A 17090-nucleotide genomic window follows, 5' to 3' on the forward strand; every position below is an offset into this window, starting at 1 on the left:
GTGATATTTCTTCAACTATTTAATTTGATAGTCACTTCAACAATCCCAGTTTGTTAACTACATCTGCAGAGCTTCCCTGGTGAGATTGTGATGGCCTAAAGAGTAGTTAGTGATAAAGCTACAGAAAATATTTCAACAGTTCACACATTCAAACAGTAATAGGCAGCCAACCTTCTGAATGTGCAAAAGTATCACTGAATCAAATGGAAACATGCCTGGAAATAAAAGGAACCTGTTGAAGTGGAAACTATACAAAGCAAATTTCCACTAACCTTCAGTTTTTTGTGCATGTACTATTCACAATGTTGACTGGAAAATCCTGTCAAAAATCTGCAGACTAACTGGGTTTAATCAAAAGCTACATGGTCAATTGTTTCAATCTGAAAGCCATTTGTGGGTCAAATTAATTTTGTGTTAGTTACTACTGTATGTGCATTTAGTACGATAACTCCTTGGTACAACAAATTTCCATTTGATTTTGCATGATGTCGGCACTCATCTGGTCAATTTTTCATAAAATCATAGAGACTTCAACCCAAGAAGCAAGCCAATATGCCAGTGGCAGTGCTAGCTCCACAATGGAACTAACTATCTCAACTCTTGCCTCTTTCTCCATACCAAGCATTTTTTCCCTTTTCAAAGGTTTGTTCAATTCCCTCATAATGTTGCGAGTGACTAAGATTCAACAACCCTAATTCTATATATTCTATATTCCAATAATGCTTTCATAAATGCTCTACTAACTTTTCCCTTTGTGGTTTTAATATTGATCTATAAATGCATGTCCCTTTGTTAAGATTTTCAACACAGCTTTTTTTAAAATAAGTTAAAGATGTGAAGAAATGTTTCAGATTTTTTGAACTTTATACAGGAAGATCTTAACAATTTACCATTTAATTTATTAAATGTGTATAAATTTGAATTCTGCCATCAAATCCAAGAAAATGTTGCCCTTAACAAATGGTTCAAAATTATATATGGACATAGATATCTTTTACATTTCTTATTTATCATAAATTATTTAATAATTCAAAACAAATATTTGAATCAGTTACCAGGTAATGATATTACAAAATGTAACTTACTTTTGAGAGATGTGGTACAATAGAGCTGAGAAATTAATGTTCTAAAACAGCTATGTAATACAATTGTTTGTAACTCCACTGTACTAAGGCAATGTAGGATTAAATGCTTTCCCATGACTTTCATTGTCCTGTACGCTTTAGTGCAGAATGAGGTGCTTGTCATTTGTTCAGATTATTTTTGTTGATTGTTGATTTCTTTTGAAATGCAAGCTGAAGTCTTACATTCAAAGGCGAGCAAGAGTAGTTATATAAAATTTAAAGTAAATTGCCACCAATTATCATTTTAATTAGGAATTGAAACAACCCATACCAAATAATATGCCCCTGCCAGTTTAAAACCTGCTAAAATCAATCAAATGTCTAAATGATGCTAAACAATCATAGAATGATACAGCATAAAAGGAGGGCACTCAGCCTTTTGTGCCTGCGCTGGTTTTTGAAAGAACTATCCAATTAGTATCACTTCTCTTTTTCCATAGCCCTGTAATTTTTTTCCCTTCAAGTATTTATTCAATTCCCTTTCGTATGTTATTATTAAATTTGCTTCCACCACCCTTTCAGGCAATACATTTCAAATCATAATAACTCTGCGTATAAACAATTCTGGCTACCGACACTCATCATAGAATCATCATCATAGAATCATCATCATAATGCAGAAGAGGTCATTCGGCCCATCGAGTCTGCACCGACTCTCTGACAGAGTAACTTATCCAGGCCCTCTCCTCACCCTATCGCAGTAACCCCACATATTCATCATGGCTAATCCATCTAACCTACACATCTTTGGACACTAAGGGGCAATTTAGCATGGCCAATCCACCTAACATGCACATCTTTGTTTGTGGAGAGGAAGCCAGAGCACCTGAAGGAAATCCGTACAGACACAGGGAGAATGTGCAAACTCCACTCAGACAGTCACCCAAGGCCAGAATTGAACCTCAGTCCCAGGAGTTGTGAGGCAGCAGTGCTAACGACTGTGCTACCATGCTGCCCTATTGCCACAAAAACAGTTTCTCCTTATTTGTAGTATAGAAACAATTTTGAACAAACTGATTAAATCTCCCATTATTTTCTTCCCCAAGGACAACTAGGCCAGTTTCTCCAGTCTCTAGGTAATAACAGTTCCATATCACTGGAATCACTGTAGCAAATCTCCTCTGCACCCTTCCTAAGGCCTCAGCATTCTTCCTAAAGTCTGGTGCCGAGCACTGGACACTACTCCAGCTGGATCACATGATTCATTTAAATGTTGTCAATTAACAAGCATGTTTAAGTTAGTGGTTAAATTACTGAATTAGTAATTAGAAAGTGTAGGTTCCAATCCCAAAATGGCAGTTTGTGAATTTAAATTCAGTTTCAGAAATTTGGGAAATAAAAGCTGGTGCATAAAGTGAGCTCCGACAAACAACAATGTGGTAGTGACCTGATGCTTTGCTTTTTTAATGATGGTGGTTGACGTGTAAATATTGGCCAAAATGTCTGAGAGAAGTAGTTCCATTAAATATTTTAGGTTTGCATGAGAGAGCCACAAAGATGTTGGATCATTGTAAAACCCAACTAGTTCACTTGTCCATTAGGGAAGTGAACCTGGCACCCTTACCCGGTCAGGTTTATATGTGACTTCAGTCCCACAAATATGAAGGTCACTCTTAACTGCGCTATGGAATGGAAGAGCAAGCCATTCAGTTGTGTCAAGCCTCGATCAACAGTTCAAGAAGATGGCTTACCATCACCTTCTCAGGACAATTTGATGTAGGCAATAAATGTTGGCCTTGCCAACAATACCCGAATACTAAGAATGAATAAAGAAAAAAATGCAGTCTTTTAAATTAATTGAACAAGTTAATTTTAATAATAAGCCAATTTATGTAGTACAACTTCCTTCTTGTTCTGAATTTGTATAAAAGGACTGCATATTACAGGTTTTCTAAATCGTTCCACATTGCTCCAAACATTTACACCCAATGGTAAAAATTCTATCCAACATCAGTGACGATATAAGGCATTTAACATACTGATATAACAGAAATTCTGTATTCCCGTGATGTAATCTCAGCCTTTTAAGTTTTCAATAATAATCGCAATCAAACTGTGAAAACTGCGAGTGTAGAACACAGATTAGAAAATCCTAAAAACGCACTATATGTCTACTATCAGTTAAAGGAAAATGACATGTTAACATTTCATCAGAATCAATTAAATATCTCCATCTGAAATGTAAGCAGCTCAAAGAAAGAGGCTGATTAATATTTCAGATGACGACCCTTTGCTAGTATGAACAAAATGTCTCCACCTGTAAGACATGCTGGTTAGGTGCATTGTCCATGCTAAATTCTCCCTCAGTGTACCCGAACAGACGCCTGAGTGTGGCAACTAGGAGATTTTCACAGTAACTTCATTGCAGCGTTAATGTAAGCCTACTTTGACACTAATGAATAAATAAAAACATTAAACTGTCTTTTTTTTGGTTCTTGATATATCTGTTTCCCCAGCATCTTTCAGATGAGACATTAAGTCAGAGTCTTGTTAGCTCTCTCATGCAAACCTAAAATATTTAATGGAACTACTTCTCTCAGACATTTTGGCCAATATTTACACATCAACCACCATCATTAAAAAAGCAAAGCATCAGGTCACTACCACATTGTTGTTTGTCGGAGCTCACTTTATGCAAATTGGCTGCTTTGTTTCCTATACTATAACAGTGACTAAACTTCAAAAGGTGTTTAATTGGTGGTCAGGTGCTTTTGGATATGCTGAGGTTATGAAATGCCCTTTTTGATACAATCAACCTACTATCCCCAAATTTTTGTACAGTACATAGTTAGAAAATAGTATAATTTTAATTTTAATTAAGCCAATGACTTTGACCGATGCAAAAATTGATTCTGTCCCAAGCTCCACAGATCTTAATTGATGTACTGACTAAAATTAACTTGAGTAGTTAGTCCTTCAATTGGGATGGTAGTGTTCTGAGGAAACAATTACAAATTAAAGAGAAATTATTTTGGTAAAACTAATCTAATTTAAAATGTGCAAAATAACTGATATGCTATAAGGTTAGAGCTGAACCATCAAATAATCTAACTATTTTTCACTAAGAGTAGTTCTATAAGTTCTTATTTTTTCGAAAGAAAAATCCGTGTGTTTAGTTGGTGGAGAAAATGGCAATCAAAAGGTTAAACAACACTGTTTTGACAAAAGCTCCAAGGTTGAGACAAACCCACTTTCTTCCACCCCATTCCTGTAGCAAACTTGTTGCCAGTCCTGTCTGCACCGTCCTCACTCTCCCAATAATACTTGGCCTTGGGCCAGGGGTGTCATCTTACACACAAGATAAAAAGGGATCATTTTTGAGGGCAGATTCCCCCACCACCACTGAACATATATGTTACACTGTGTAGCACCACACTCCTGCTGTTCTGAATCCTAGTTCTATAAAAAGTAATAATGTGTCAATAGTAAGAAATAATGTACAATGCTAACACATTTTATACAGAAACAGCAGGTTTCATTCCCGATTATTTCTGCTCTAGCAACGACAGTAGAAATATGGCACCACACTTTGTCCCATGAGATTCAAATTAGATTTACAGTAAAAGTATAACAAAGTAACCAAGGCTATTGAGAAACCTGTCTTAGGAAAACTGCTGTAAAAGTACCTGACTTAATATTACTTTTCTAATCTAAAACGTGTAAAGGAACCAAGTACAGCAGGGAAAACAGGGATCTCCACATTCTTTAAATATTTCATCCCAAAAAGCTTTGTTCGTGTCCATACTAACCCCAAACAATATGTAATATGATTAACAGCAAAGGCATCTCGTTACTCAGTGCACCCCACCTGATATCAACCACTGCTAATGAACAGTCAAACAACTTTCAGACAGTTTTTTACAAATTTCAAGCACATATTGTATAATATGTTCAAATTTAATTTTTTTTGTGGGGAATGTCCAAAATCACGTGCCTAATAGCAGGAGCTGCAGTGGACCTTCCATGAAAGTAAAAATGTACTCATTTTCAATATATGCAATATTTTCCATTAAGCTTCCATTTTATTCCAATAAAAAAACAATTGTACTTAAAATTTGGATGGCAGTGTAAAGGAATACTCAAACCATACAGAGAAAATAATTTTCAAAAGTTCAAAAACACATTTAAAGCGATCAATGACCTCCTCTCAGTCCAGCTAAATTTCATGAATGTTAAACTATGAAGAAAGTAAAAACAATTTAGATTATGTATCTGTTACTAAAAATAAGCATTCTTTTCTTGACTTGTTAATGTTAGAAGTAAGCCAGATCACATCAAAGGAGCAAAAAGCTTCTCCTTTTGAAAGTATGTTTTGCATTGGTCTTCCAAATTACTATTATGCCTAGGAGTACCATAATCCGTATTTGTATCGACTGCATGGAGCACCTTCTTACATTTCAAAGATTTGTTTAGCAACCTTTAACTTACCTAACTTAGCCAGAATTGCATTGGCAGCTTGTGTAATCTACAAACAACAGACAGTATCTACGATCTTCCTTTGGTAGAGAGCAATGCATCAGCCAACTCTTCCAGCAAACAATTTTACATCAGTTGGTAACCATCATAACCACAAAATATTTCCTAAACACCCAGACATGTTTTCTGAATCCAGCATTCTGACAAATGGAACAAACCACACTAGGATTGCAAATCAAAAATACTCTGATATGATTATCATTTTCTATAACAACTTTGTGGCTTACTGTAAATTAGATGGTGTGGAAATTAAGACAGAAAATAATAAGGCTTTTAGAGGTATTAAAACTGACTAAAGCGGTTTCATGTGCAGCAAACTACATGGTTATTTCTGAAATTCTACTTCTATTTACTGTTTATACTCAAAGTAAAATTCTGAATGTAGTTATCAGACAATTGTGAAAGATTGAATTAATAATTTTAAGAAACCAAACATTTATTATTCAAAATATCTTTCTAATACACATAAAACCTCATAAGAACATAAACAGTTGCCAACTAAATGCAAACATATCCTACCTGGCAAGGATAAACATAGATTTCCAAATCCATATGTTCCATAATTTAAACCACGAAGTAAGTTCATATATACGAGTATTGAACACTCTTTGCAGAGTTTCTGCCCAGAGTGTTGATTGCTGAGCTATGTGCTGTGGTAAAACCAGCAGATTCAGAGAATAATGCTGGTGCAGAGTAGAAACTAGCTCAAAAAGGCACTTACTGTTAGTCATGTGACTCAGGGAGGTGTACTGGCCATTGGGCGTGCTTGTGGTGGGGACCACCACCCTTGAATGCTCCATCTTGGGAGAGAAGTCATCACTACCTGTTTCAATAAAAGTCAGTCATCACACAGTAGTTAATAAAGCAGAGTTCTTGTTTCCAATAAATAAGTCTGGTGAAGTATAAATTATTTGTGTTCTAAGGTTGACTTAACCATGATAGAAAGCAATACTGCTTGGGCCAGAATGAAAACAGTGATTGATCTCTGAAGGAATTTACTGTGCATCCTGTCTTAAAAGCATATTTCATTTTTAAGTGTTCACTTCCTTTGACTATAAATTTAAAGAATAGTACTCAATTTAAAAAGCAGCAGCGAGCACACAAAGAACTATTATCTGCAAGACACTTTACAACTTTAAGGTAAAATATTTCTTATTACTGTTTAAAACTCACCACCATCATTGATAGGGCCATCAGTAGCCTCTGTTTCCATCTTCAAAGTGCAGTACTGTAAGAAAAATTGACAGAAAATGTCATGCCGGATGTCTTATTAGTCACTGAAATGTGCTAACGGTAATTAAGACACCTGTGATCATGGAACCCTATCTTTGCACTGATACTACACCTCCTGTATGGTCTGGTGATAGCTGCACTATATGACTACAATTTCCAGAAGGCTGAAGTTTGCTTTTAAAGGCATCTTTAAAAATCAGTATTATATGTAAAACAAACTACGTGCATTCTCTGAAGTAAATTAAGCATATTTCATCGTTTTGTTACTGTCATGGACGGTCATGGATTATGGCGGCGTCCTGCATCCAAACTACAAGGGTGCACAAAGTGACTGCAACCTTTGTCAGAGGTCAGCACAGTAGCTCACTAGGAGATTCAAGGAATATATTTCCACGAACATTTCTTCAGACTACCACCATGGGTTACTGATCAGTTCCTGGAAACATGTTACCATAAAACTCTCTCTCTGTCATATTAAAACATATCTTTTAAACCTTTTTCAGTTACTGTAATTCCTTTAACCTGTTACTAGGCATTAATCATATGGTGGCATTAATCAGTAAACCAAACAATCTAAACTTGTCTTCTTTGCCATACTTGTCTATACACTAAACCTTGGCTCTAAAACTTACAACCCAATGAAACTCAAACAAAAGTAAGTATACTGAAAATAGCAGACTTAAATCCAGGTGTCAAACAATTCTTGGCCCCCAATGCAATAATACTCTTTATATCAGTCCTGAGAGATTAAGTAGCACTGATATTGAGTGAGACTCTGATATATGACTACATTTTTTCTCTCCAGGTTATTTTACTAAGCTCAAAAACAAATCGGTACAAAGAGCTCTGTGTTACTCTGAAGAATCTATTTCTATTGATCGCAACATATTTTTAGTCATGACGCCGGGAAAGTTGCGTTACTTACTGGAATAGGGTTATTTCTCCACTTGCCTCCAGCAACTTCCCTGAAAAATGCGAATTCTATGTTCCTCTTTCTGCTATGTTTTATAGTAGAGTCAAGACATACAATTTACAGTCACAAATAACCTGGAATGAATCTTAACCCAGCGACATTCTACGGCCCAAACCACTAACCAGGTACCTGTAAGTAAGTTAAAAATACGATATTTACATAGATCCACTGTGCACACTTGTTCTAATACCACCATTAATACACATGTACAATAAATCAGCCGAATCGAATCCAGCTCCTGCGAGTAAAAGCTGAAAACTGCGTCAGACACACTGCAAGAAACAGGAAGAAAAGTCCTACCAACAAAAATGGTTAAAATACTCCTGCACCGTTTACGTTCGCTCACGCCAACATTTCCACTTTTCGAGCCTACAGATCGGATATAAAGCGTCAAAGGCAAGCCACTGTCAGTTCTTACTGATGTTAAGGATAGAGTGCAAGGTATGGAACTGGTGTTGGAAGTGTTCAGGAATGTCAACGTACAGTAAGTACCTCGGAAGAGAAAGAGGTCAGCGCCTTGCAATGCGATTAACAAAAAAAACTTGATACACCGGTTCCTAAGGAATTGGCTAAAAGAGAGGGAGAGGAACAGGCTTTCAGATTCAGGCCAAGTTACCAGGATTGTTTAAATGGCCCGTGGCAAAATATTATTTCTTTCAGCGGTATGTGACAGGTCAAATGCTGAGAGAAAAAAAAACTTTTCCTTTGACATTGATACTATCAATCGGGAATGAGCAAGAAGGTGATCTGATTTATACCAGAGATCGCATATTCATATTTACTGTCCAATAATTCCTTAACAATTGTGGTGAATAATATGGGTGCGATTGCTATCAACAAGAGTCATGACACTATCCCAGCCCCCATATGAATACGACGGGATTTACTTGGGGCTGCAACAAGTCATTAGGTCTGTACAGTATATGTGCAGGTACTTAAACGAAAAAAAATCTCCGCTGGGTCAACACTGATCTGATTCGCTTTTCTGACTAGTGCGGAAGCAAACCTTGTGATTACCTCAGTAATGGGCTACGGTCAAACAAATCCATCACAATTCCCTTTAATATTGCACAGAGGCGAGCTGTTGAATCTGAAACGCTGCTAATCCAGCAGCCACTTCCTCCATCTTCACCATGGTAGTATGGGAGTTTGTCAACCTCCGAGAAACCGAACCGCGCGGTTCTGCCTCTCGGCGATCGACTAGAGCAAAGATGCACTCCAGCCGGCACAAGGGAAACACCAAAGATAAGAACCACACAGAAACGCAGCCAAAGATTATGGCATATAAAGCTCTTTCTTTTGCAGCTGCTACACAGACCTGTCGCCAACAATACTAGCACTCCTATTACCATACACAAATCATAAATGCATGACAATCAGAATCAAATGGTAGATATTAACGATTGATATTAATAAAAGTTATCCAGGCAATTTACTAAATGTAAGAACCAGACGGTAATATGGAATTGCACTCTAATTGGTTATAGGCCATTTTCGATTAGATACATATGCCAATCTTAGAAATGCCCATTAATGTATCCACGTGTTCGCCCATTTTAGCAGTTAAGGAGGAGAGATTACTATTAAAAGTTGATATCACATGCTGTAGATCCAATGAAATACGCCCATTACGAATTATTATGAGCAAACTCAATGGTTTCTGTGTGAAAAAGCTCAATGATTTAAGTGACTAAATATGTAATGTTTTACAAAATTACACAGGACTGGTAGATTTTTACAGTTGTGGAAATGGCAACCCAGGATTTGGGCCGTAACAATTATGGTCCCCCGACTGAATTAGTGACATTTTGTTTCATTGTATTGAATACCGCGATTTTCACCAATATTTTGAGGATTACATTTTACGATTCTGACAATTTGTTTAAATCAATGGCCTTGAACATTGCTCACAGGACACTGATCTGAAAGTGCACCAGTTGCAAAAGAAAACTTGGAAGATTCATTAATCATTACTGTCTATAGTGCTGGTATCTTGCACGTTTTATTTCATTTATACAAAATCACACAAGTTTGCAATATGGGATTCACTCGGTCTGATTTAACTATTTTGCGTTCAGTGATTTAAAAACAAATATCCTCAGTGAAGCACAATCTTGAAATATTTTAAAGATTCATGTAGCGATCTTTATGTACTTTCTTATCATTTTACATTGCCATTACATTTGATCTCTGTGTTCGAGGTTTTTTTCATTCACATTTCATCCATCATAGTCAAGCAAATGCACAACACCATCCTGGTTCAGCTGATCAATAATATTTTTAAATGATAAAATAGAAACATAGAAACCCTACAGTGCAGAAGGAGGCCATTCGGCCCATCGAGTCTGCACCGACCACAATCCCACCCAGGCCCTACCCCCACATATTTTACCCGCTAATCCCTCTAACCTACGCATCCCAGGACTCTAAGGGACAATTTTTAACCTGGCCAATCAACCTAACCCGCACATCTTTGGATTGATTAGACTCGGTGCTCTGTTTAAAAAGTACTAAATATATCACCCTCAAAGTGATCTGGTCACTACCCAGAACCAACGTAAAGTTCATCAGCAAAATAGTATTATTTTAAGTTCCACCGAGGTATGTGAACACATGATGAGAAGGACATACATATGCCTAAGCATTGAGGTTTGAAAAACAAAATTATTGGATATTTAGGCCTCACATGGGTAATGTTTCACAATTAGTTTTGAATTCTTGAAAGAATTTAGGAATTTGTTCAATCATAGATGGCAACTAGGATCCTATTATGTGACTTCCATGATTTCCTTGAGAATATAACTATCATTTGACAACTATGACTAGTGTCAAAGTGTAGTTTTCATGTTACAGAAAGAGATAGCTTTCTGTATGTTTTCTGGGAGCACTGAATTCTGAATTTCAGGTTTCTTAGGATTTAATTTATGCATATCAAAATAGAACCAGGAGTAGACGTACAAGGAACATGAATCGTTTAGCTGTATGTCTCCTAAAATCATGTTTATTTTTCATTAAGAAACAATTACTATACATGTTAAATGTTTTTGCCATTGTTGTAATAGTATATAACATTCCTCAGATTTACCAACAGTTCATTCAGTATACCTTTAATCTAGACAACAAGAATGCATTCTGGAGTCTGATTGAAATTGTTGAATGTTTCTCATGTAAATACACATTTTCTTCTCTCAAAACCAATTTAGATAGCTCGGGTTGCAGAAAATTAGAAATTGTTAGTGTCTGCTAGTTTATAATCAGGGAACAAGAAGACTAAAATTTATCAGCAAACTTTTTTTACACACCACTATATTGCCATTGTTCAGTGAAACTTTTGTGTACAAGATGGTTATCCAGATGACCAGCGTCTCAGAAACTGTCTCCACAGTGCCACCTATTAGCTGCAGCTTCCAGCTGCATGACCACAGACTGTTTACATGCAATATTTAAACAGTTGGATAACCAAACTTCCGGGATTGTCCTGGAATCTCTAGGAATTAGTGCTTAATCTCCAAAATAAATACTGTCAGCATCTAAGAGAAAAAAATCACAGAGGAACTATAAAGAAAATATGCGCTTTTCCAACACTATTTATTCATTATTAAAAAATTGAAAATGGGGTAAAGGTGAGTCAAGGATCATCCTATTGGGTAACAAAGAGTCTGTTTCCTTAAGCAATTGGAAATTTCCAGTTGGCACAAGTTGCCCCATGAGGAACTACATGTCAATAGATCAATGTCAGGAACGTGGAAGTGGGTGAGGTATCATGTGCTGAAAGCCTACATGAATACAGTCAACTAAATTTGGCAGCCTTTTTTATAAGCAGTTTCAATATTAACGGAACACTCTCACCAAAATTATGACAGCGGAGATTGGGCAAAAATGTGCACACACACACACACAATATTTTAAATATTGTTCACATACACACAGACAAACAGCCAATTAAGGTCAATTGCAATCTTCAGGTGAAGTCAAGTTAGAGTGAGATATAATTGGATAAAGGTGTCCAGATTTAATTCAGAAGTTTTTCAATCCTTCCCTCTGAATAATAGATCAAACTTATACTGTAGTTAAATGGCAAAACTAACAGCAATCTATGAAGCGAGAAGCACAATTGAATGAAGCACAGGAGTTTCCCTGGAGTACAGTACAGGCGAGAAGGTGAAAGACAGAACTATTATAGTGCCACCACTGGTTGGAGGGTGAAATCATAGTGGAATAACTTCCATTATAATTGAGCTATAAGGATTAATGCTGGGAAAAGTTAATGAAGGAAAGTCTGGAAACTTAAATACAAGTTTAATATATTGATGTATGAGAGATAAATAAATTACAAGGCAATATTTCTATATATGTGTTTGTATATATAGATGGGACTGGTTAGGTATTTTGTTAATTGCTAAGGAGAAAATATGACAACTGAGGGCTGATTAAGGGTTTCTAACTGTGGACAATGAAAGTATGGCCGAGAAATTGAATTTGTATTTTGAATCACTGTTTAAAAATAATGGTGGAAGTATGAATGTAGATGTGACACAATTATTAGAAATAACTGCAGAAAAGGAATTGGTTTTGAAGAGAGTAGCAGAACTCAAGACGCTTAACTCACTGGACTCTGATGATATGCACACTAGACTATTGAAGGAATTCTGTGAAGGCATAGCAAAGGTTCTGACCACAATTTCTCAATCCTCCTTAACTATGTAAATTGAGTCATGGCGAATTAATGGAAAGAGTGTGGATGAAGAAAGAAATCTAGAGGTTCAAATACATAATTCCCTGAAAGTACAAATACAGAACAATAAAGCCATGAAAAGGCTGAAATAATTTTGAGTGTTGTAAATGGGGATACAAAAGCAAACTAACAGTATGTACAATTTTGGGCATTGCATTATAGAAAAGGCATTAAAGGCAAGGGAGCACACAACAAACACAAGTTTCACAAGGATAGTGCCAAGGATGAGAAACTGAGGAGGGATTTGAGATCAAATAAATATTTCCACTGGTATCGATAAGGTAAAGAGGAGATTTAGAGATTTAATTATCATTTTGATAGAGAACATAGTCTTATTCATTCAGATTGGAGTGTCATTGACGAGAGATATCAACATAAACTTGTCACTAGAAGATTGATGGGGGTTGAGTTAGAGAAATCTGTTTCTCAGTGATTTGTTGCAGAGTGTGCTGTGTTGCTAAAGGGACAGATTGAGGCAGAGATCAATGCAAATTTTATGGGAAAATTTGATAACTATTTGAAGCTGAGGAGAATACAAGGCTACAGATCATTTTGGATTACTTGAGCAAAGGGCTTCTCAGAGACAGCAGGCTAAATAGTTCCCTACTTTGTTGTAATCTTCCATAAATCTTAAAAGATTCAGCAGTTATTACCTCCACCACTGAAGGTGGACAGAGTCAATGTTTTTGCCTCTGTTAGGCTGCAAACAATACAACTTAAAAACAAATGGATGGATTTCAGTGAAACCTAGCACACAGATAGGGCATAGTCCAAGGAAAAACTGATTAGTTTTTGGCAAAGATGCAGATCAGCATACTGGATTTTTTAAAAGAATCAGTTAACTTTGGGAGATAAGACAAATTTATTTGTTTCATTTAGAATGTTGTTGAGTGTTTTAGAATGTTGTGGACCGTCTCAGTTGCTGCAGTGCACTTCATCACAGCTGTCAAATTGTGAGCAGAGTTTTCAGAGTGGGTTATTGGATATGGATTGGCCTGAGACCCTACCATCCTCAGCTGCTTCATCAATGATCTTCCTTCCATCACAATGTCAGAACTGAGATGTTTTCTAACGATTGCACAATGCTCAGCACCATTCACGATTCATCAGATACTGAAGCAGTCCATATCAAAATGCAGCAAGATCTGGACAATTTGAAAACTTGGGCTAACAAGTGGCAAGTAACATTTGCACCACACAAGTGCCAGTCAATGACCATCTCAACAAGAGAGAATCTAACCATTTAGATTTCTATTTGACTTTCAAGGGCATTTCCATTGCTAAATCCCCCACTATCAACATCCTGGGGTTTACCAGAAACTGGGCTAGACCTAGACATATAGATACTGTGCTGACAAGAGCAGGTCAGAGATTAGGAATCCTGTGGCAAATAACTCATCTCCTGACTCTCCAAAGCCCATCCACCATCTACAAACCACAAGTCAGGATGGAATACTATCCCTTTGTCTGGATGAGTGCTGCTCTCACAGCACTCAAGAAGTTTGACGCCATCAAGGACAATGCAGCGTGTTTGATTGGCACATCATTCACAAACATTCATCCCCTCCATCACCGGTGAACAGTGGCAGCAGTGTGTGCCATCTACAAGATGTAGTGCAGGAACTCACCAAGGCTCCTTAGGCAACACCTTCCAAACCCACCACTGGTGCCATCTAGAAGGACACAGATAGCAGATACATTGGAACATCACCACCTGGAAATTGCCCTCCAAGTTATTCACCTTAGGATCATAGAATGCTTACAGTGCAGGAGGCCATTTGGCCCATCGAGTCAGCACCAACTATCCCATTGTCTCCAGGCCCAACACCCCACCCTATCCCCGTAATCCCCCTAAACTATGTATCTTTGGACACAAAGGGGTAATTTAGCATGTCCAATCCACCTAACGTGCAGATCTTTGGACTTTGCACAATTCTGACTTGGAAATCCAGCACTATTCCTTCACTGTTATTGGAACTCTCTCCCTAACAGCACTGTGGCTGTACCTACACCACAGGAGATACAGCAGTTCAAGAAGGTAACTTACACCTTCTCGAGGACAATTAGGGATGGTCAATAAATACTGGCCCAGCCAGTGATGCCTCTATCCCATAAATGAAAAAAGGGCCCCTCAGTAAGCTCTTAATAAAAAAAAACATTTTTCATTAACTTGACAGGAAAAGTCTCAAGAAAGAGCTGAAATAATGGGCGGAATTTTTCTAAAAAATGACAGTGTGTCAGGTTCTGACTGAAAACTGGCAGAACAACCCAGCTTTCTCTCCATATCTTCTGATACTTCGTCAAAAAAAGCAGGGGGGGCAGTTTTAGTGCCATCATTCTTGAGGGGTGGGACCTAAAAATGCCGGTTCCACAGAGAACAGAGCGCCCCCTCCCAACGGACATCAGGACCACCTCCCCCCATCTATTATCGCCGTCTATCTACCTCCCGATCGTCTCCAGGCCCCTTGGCCCCACACCGTGACAGAGCCAATCTGGCAATGCCAACCTGGCAGTATTACTTTGCTATGTCCCTGACCACCCAGGGGCTACCCCCTCCGGTATGGTCATGGACTGTTGCAGAGCAGTAGTTATTCTTGCCAGCGTGACATCACGCAAGTCGGAGCAAACATCTGACATCCCCAGAAGGTATGGCGTATATTTAAATTGATGGTAATCAGGTTGATACACTCAGTGGGCGTGAGCCTGATTATGTCAACAGCAGGAGGTGAAGAAGATCTCATTCTGAGATGTCTCCAGTGCAAATCCCATTGGTCCTCTTGCGAGAGCTAGCGGCCATAATGGGATTTGTGTCTGCGTCAAGCAGGCCCTGAAAATCCCAGCCAACACTGAGTTAGCACAATATGGCAGAAGTATGTGCTTTACTGAGTGACCTCTGCGGACAAATGTGCTTTATTGAGAGACTTCTTCACTTGTTAAAAGTAAAATGATAGGATAAGGGTCTTGCCGCAGGAACATAGGAATTAAGATCAAGGAATTTGGCCCCTCGAGCCTGCTCCACCATTTGATAAGATCATGCCAGATCTGATTGGGGCCTCAACTCCATATTCCAGTCTTGAACAAATTAAATGACCCAGCCTCCATTGCTTTCTAGGGAAGAGAATTCCACAGACTATTGACTCTCTGAAAGAAAAATGCCTCCTCATCTCATTCCTAAATGGGAGACACCTAATTTTCAAACCATGTCTCCTAGTTCTAGACTTCCCCACAAGGGGAATATTCTCTCAGCATCAACCCTGTCAAGTCCCCTCATGATCTTACATGTTTCAGTGAGATCATGTCCCATTCCTCAAAACCCTGAGGGGCATGGACCCAAGCTGCTCAAACTTATAAGCTAACCCTTTATTCCAGGGATCATTCAAATGAACCTTATCTGAACTGCTTCTATGTAATGTAATTAAATCCTTTCTTAAATAGGGAGACCAGAGGTGTGCACAGTACTCCAGATGTGGTCTCATTAAGGCCCTATGCAGCTGGAGCAACACTTGCTTACTTTTATACTTAATTCCCCTTGCAATCAGTGTCAACATTCCATTTGCCTTTCTCACTTGCTGTACCTGCATAGCAATTTTCTAGAAACTAGGGAATTTTGGAAGATCACAATCAATGCATCTTGTTTCTTTGCAGCTGCTTCTTTTAAGACCCTAGGATGAAAGCTATCAATCAGGTCCAGAGGATTTTTCAGTTTTTAGTTTTAATAGCTTTCCCAGTACCTTTTCCCTCATGCTTTTGATGGTTTTGTATTCCTCCCTCCCTTTGACCTCTTCATTTCTAACTATGCTTGGGATGTTTTTACTGTCTTCTACAGTGCAGACAGACAGAAAATATCTGTTCAACACTTCCAAGATCTCTCTGTTTCCCATTACTAATTTCCCTGTTTCACTATCCGAGAGACAAATGCTCACTTGAGTCACTCTTTTCCTTTTCAAATACTTGTTGAAAAGCTAACTATCTATTTTTATATTTCTAGCTATATATCTATTATGCTCTAATTTCTCCCTCATTTTTAAAAATCATTATTTGCTGGTTTCTAAAATCTGTCAAATCTTCTCACCTGACGAATCTTCGCAGATTTGTATGCTTTTTCTTTCAACTTAATACTACCTTTAGCTTTATTTAGCCAGTGAGTGCATTCTTCTCATAGTCAAGAAACTACAAAAGGTCGTGAATGTAGCCCAATCCATCATGCAAACCAGCCTTCCATCCTCTCCACTTCCCGCTGCCTCGGAAAAGCAGCCGGCATAATTAAGGACCCCACGCTCCCCGGAAATACTCTCTTCCACCTTCTTCCATCGAGAAAAAGATACAAAAGTCTGAGGTCACATGCCAACTGACTCAAAAACAGCTTCTTCCCTGCTGCCATCAGACTTTTGTACAGACTTATCTAGCACTAAGTTGATCTTTCTCTACACCCTAGCTTTAACTGGAACACTACATTCTGCACTCTCTCCTTTCCTTCTCTATGAATGCTTTGTCAGTATAAGCACGCAAGAAACAATACTTTTCACTGTATACCAATACATGTAACAAT

General features: G+C 37.9%; 1 protein-coding gene across 12 annotated transcripts in view; it reads right to left on the reverse strand.

Moving 5' to 3' along the window:
- LOC144503877 (zinc finger protein Helios-like) overlaps positions 1 to 17090 on the reverse strand; it is a 124034-nt gene that overhangs the window by 81402 nt on the left and 25542 nt on the right. For 4 of the 12 annotated variants that reach the window (XM_078228897.1, XM_078228896.1, XM_078228893.1 and 1 more), the window contains exons 2-3: positions 6774 to 6828; positions 6322 to 6423 (exon numbers count right to left, since the gene is read on the reverse strand). In XM_078228897.1, the coding sequence (XP_078085023.1) occupies positions 6322 to 6423; positions 6774 to 6828 (157 nt within the window). Of the gene's footprint in view, positions 1 to 6119; positions 6291 to 6321; positions 6424 to 6773; positions 6829 to 7758; positions 8097 to 8298; positions 8308 to 8823; positions 8976 to 17090 lie in introns of those variants that run through there. The other 8 variants (XM_078228894.1, XM_078228904.1, XM_078228900.1 and 5 more) reach the window with 8 other exon arrangements.

Source organism: Mustelus asterias, chromosome 14 (genome assembly GCF_964213995.1).
Source record: "Mustelus asterias chromosome 14, sMusAst1.hap1.1, whole genome shotgun sequence".
NCBI classification, from domain to species: Eukaryota; Metazoa; Chordata; class Chondrichthyes; order Carcharhiniformes; family Triakidae; genus Mustelus; species Mustelus asterias.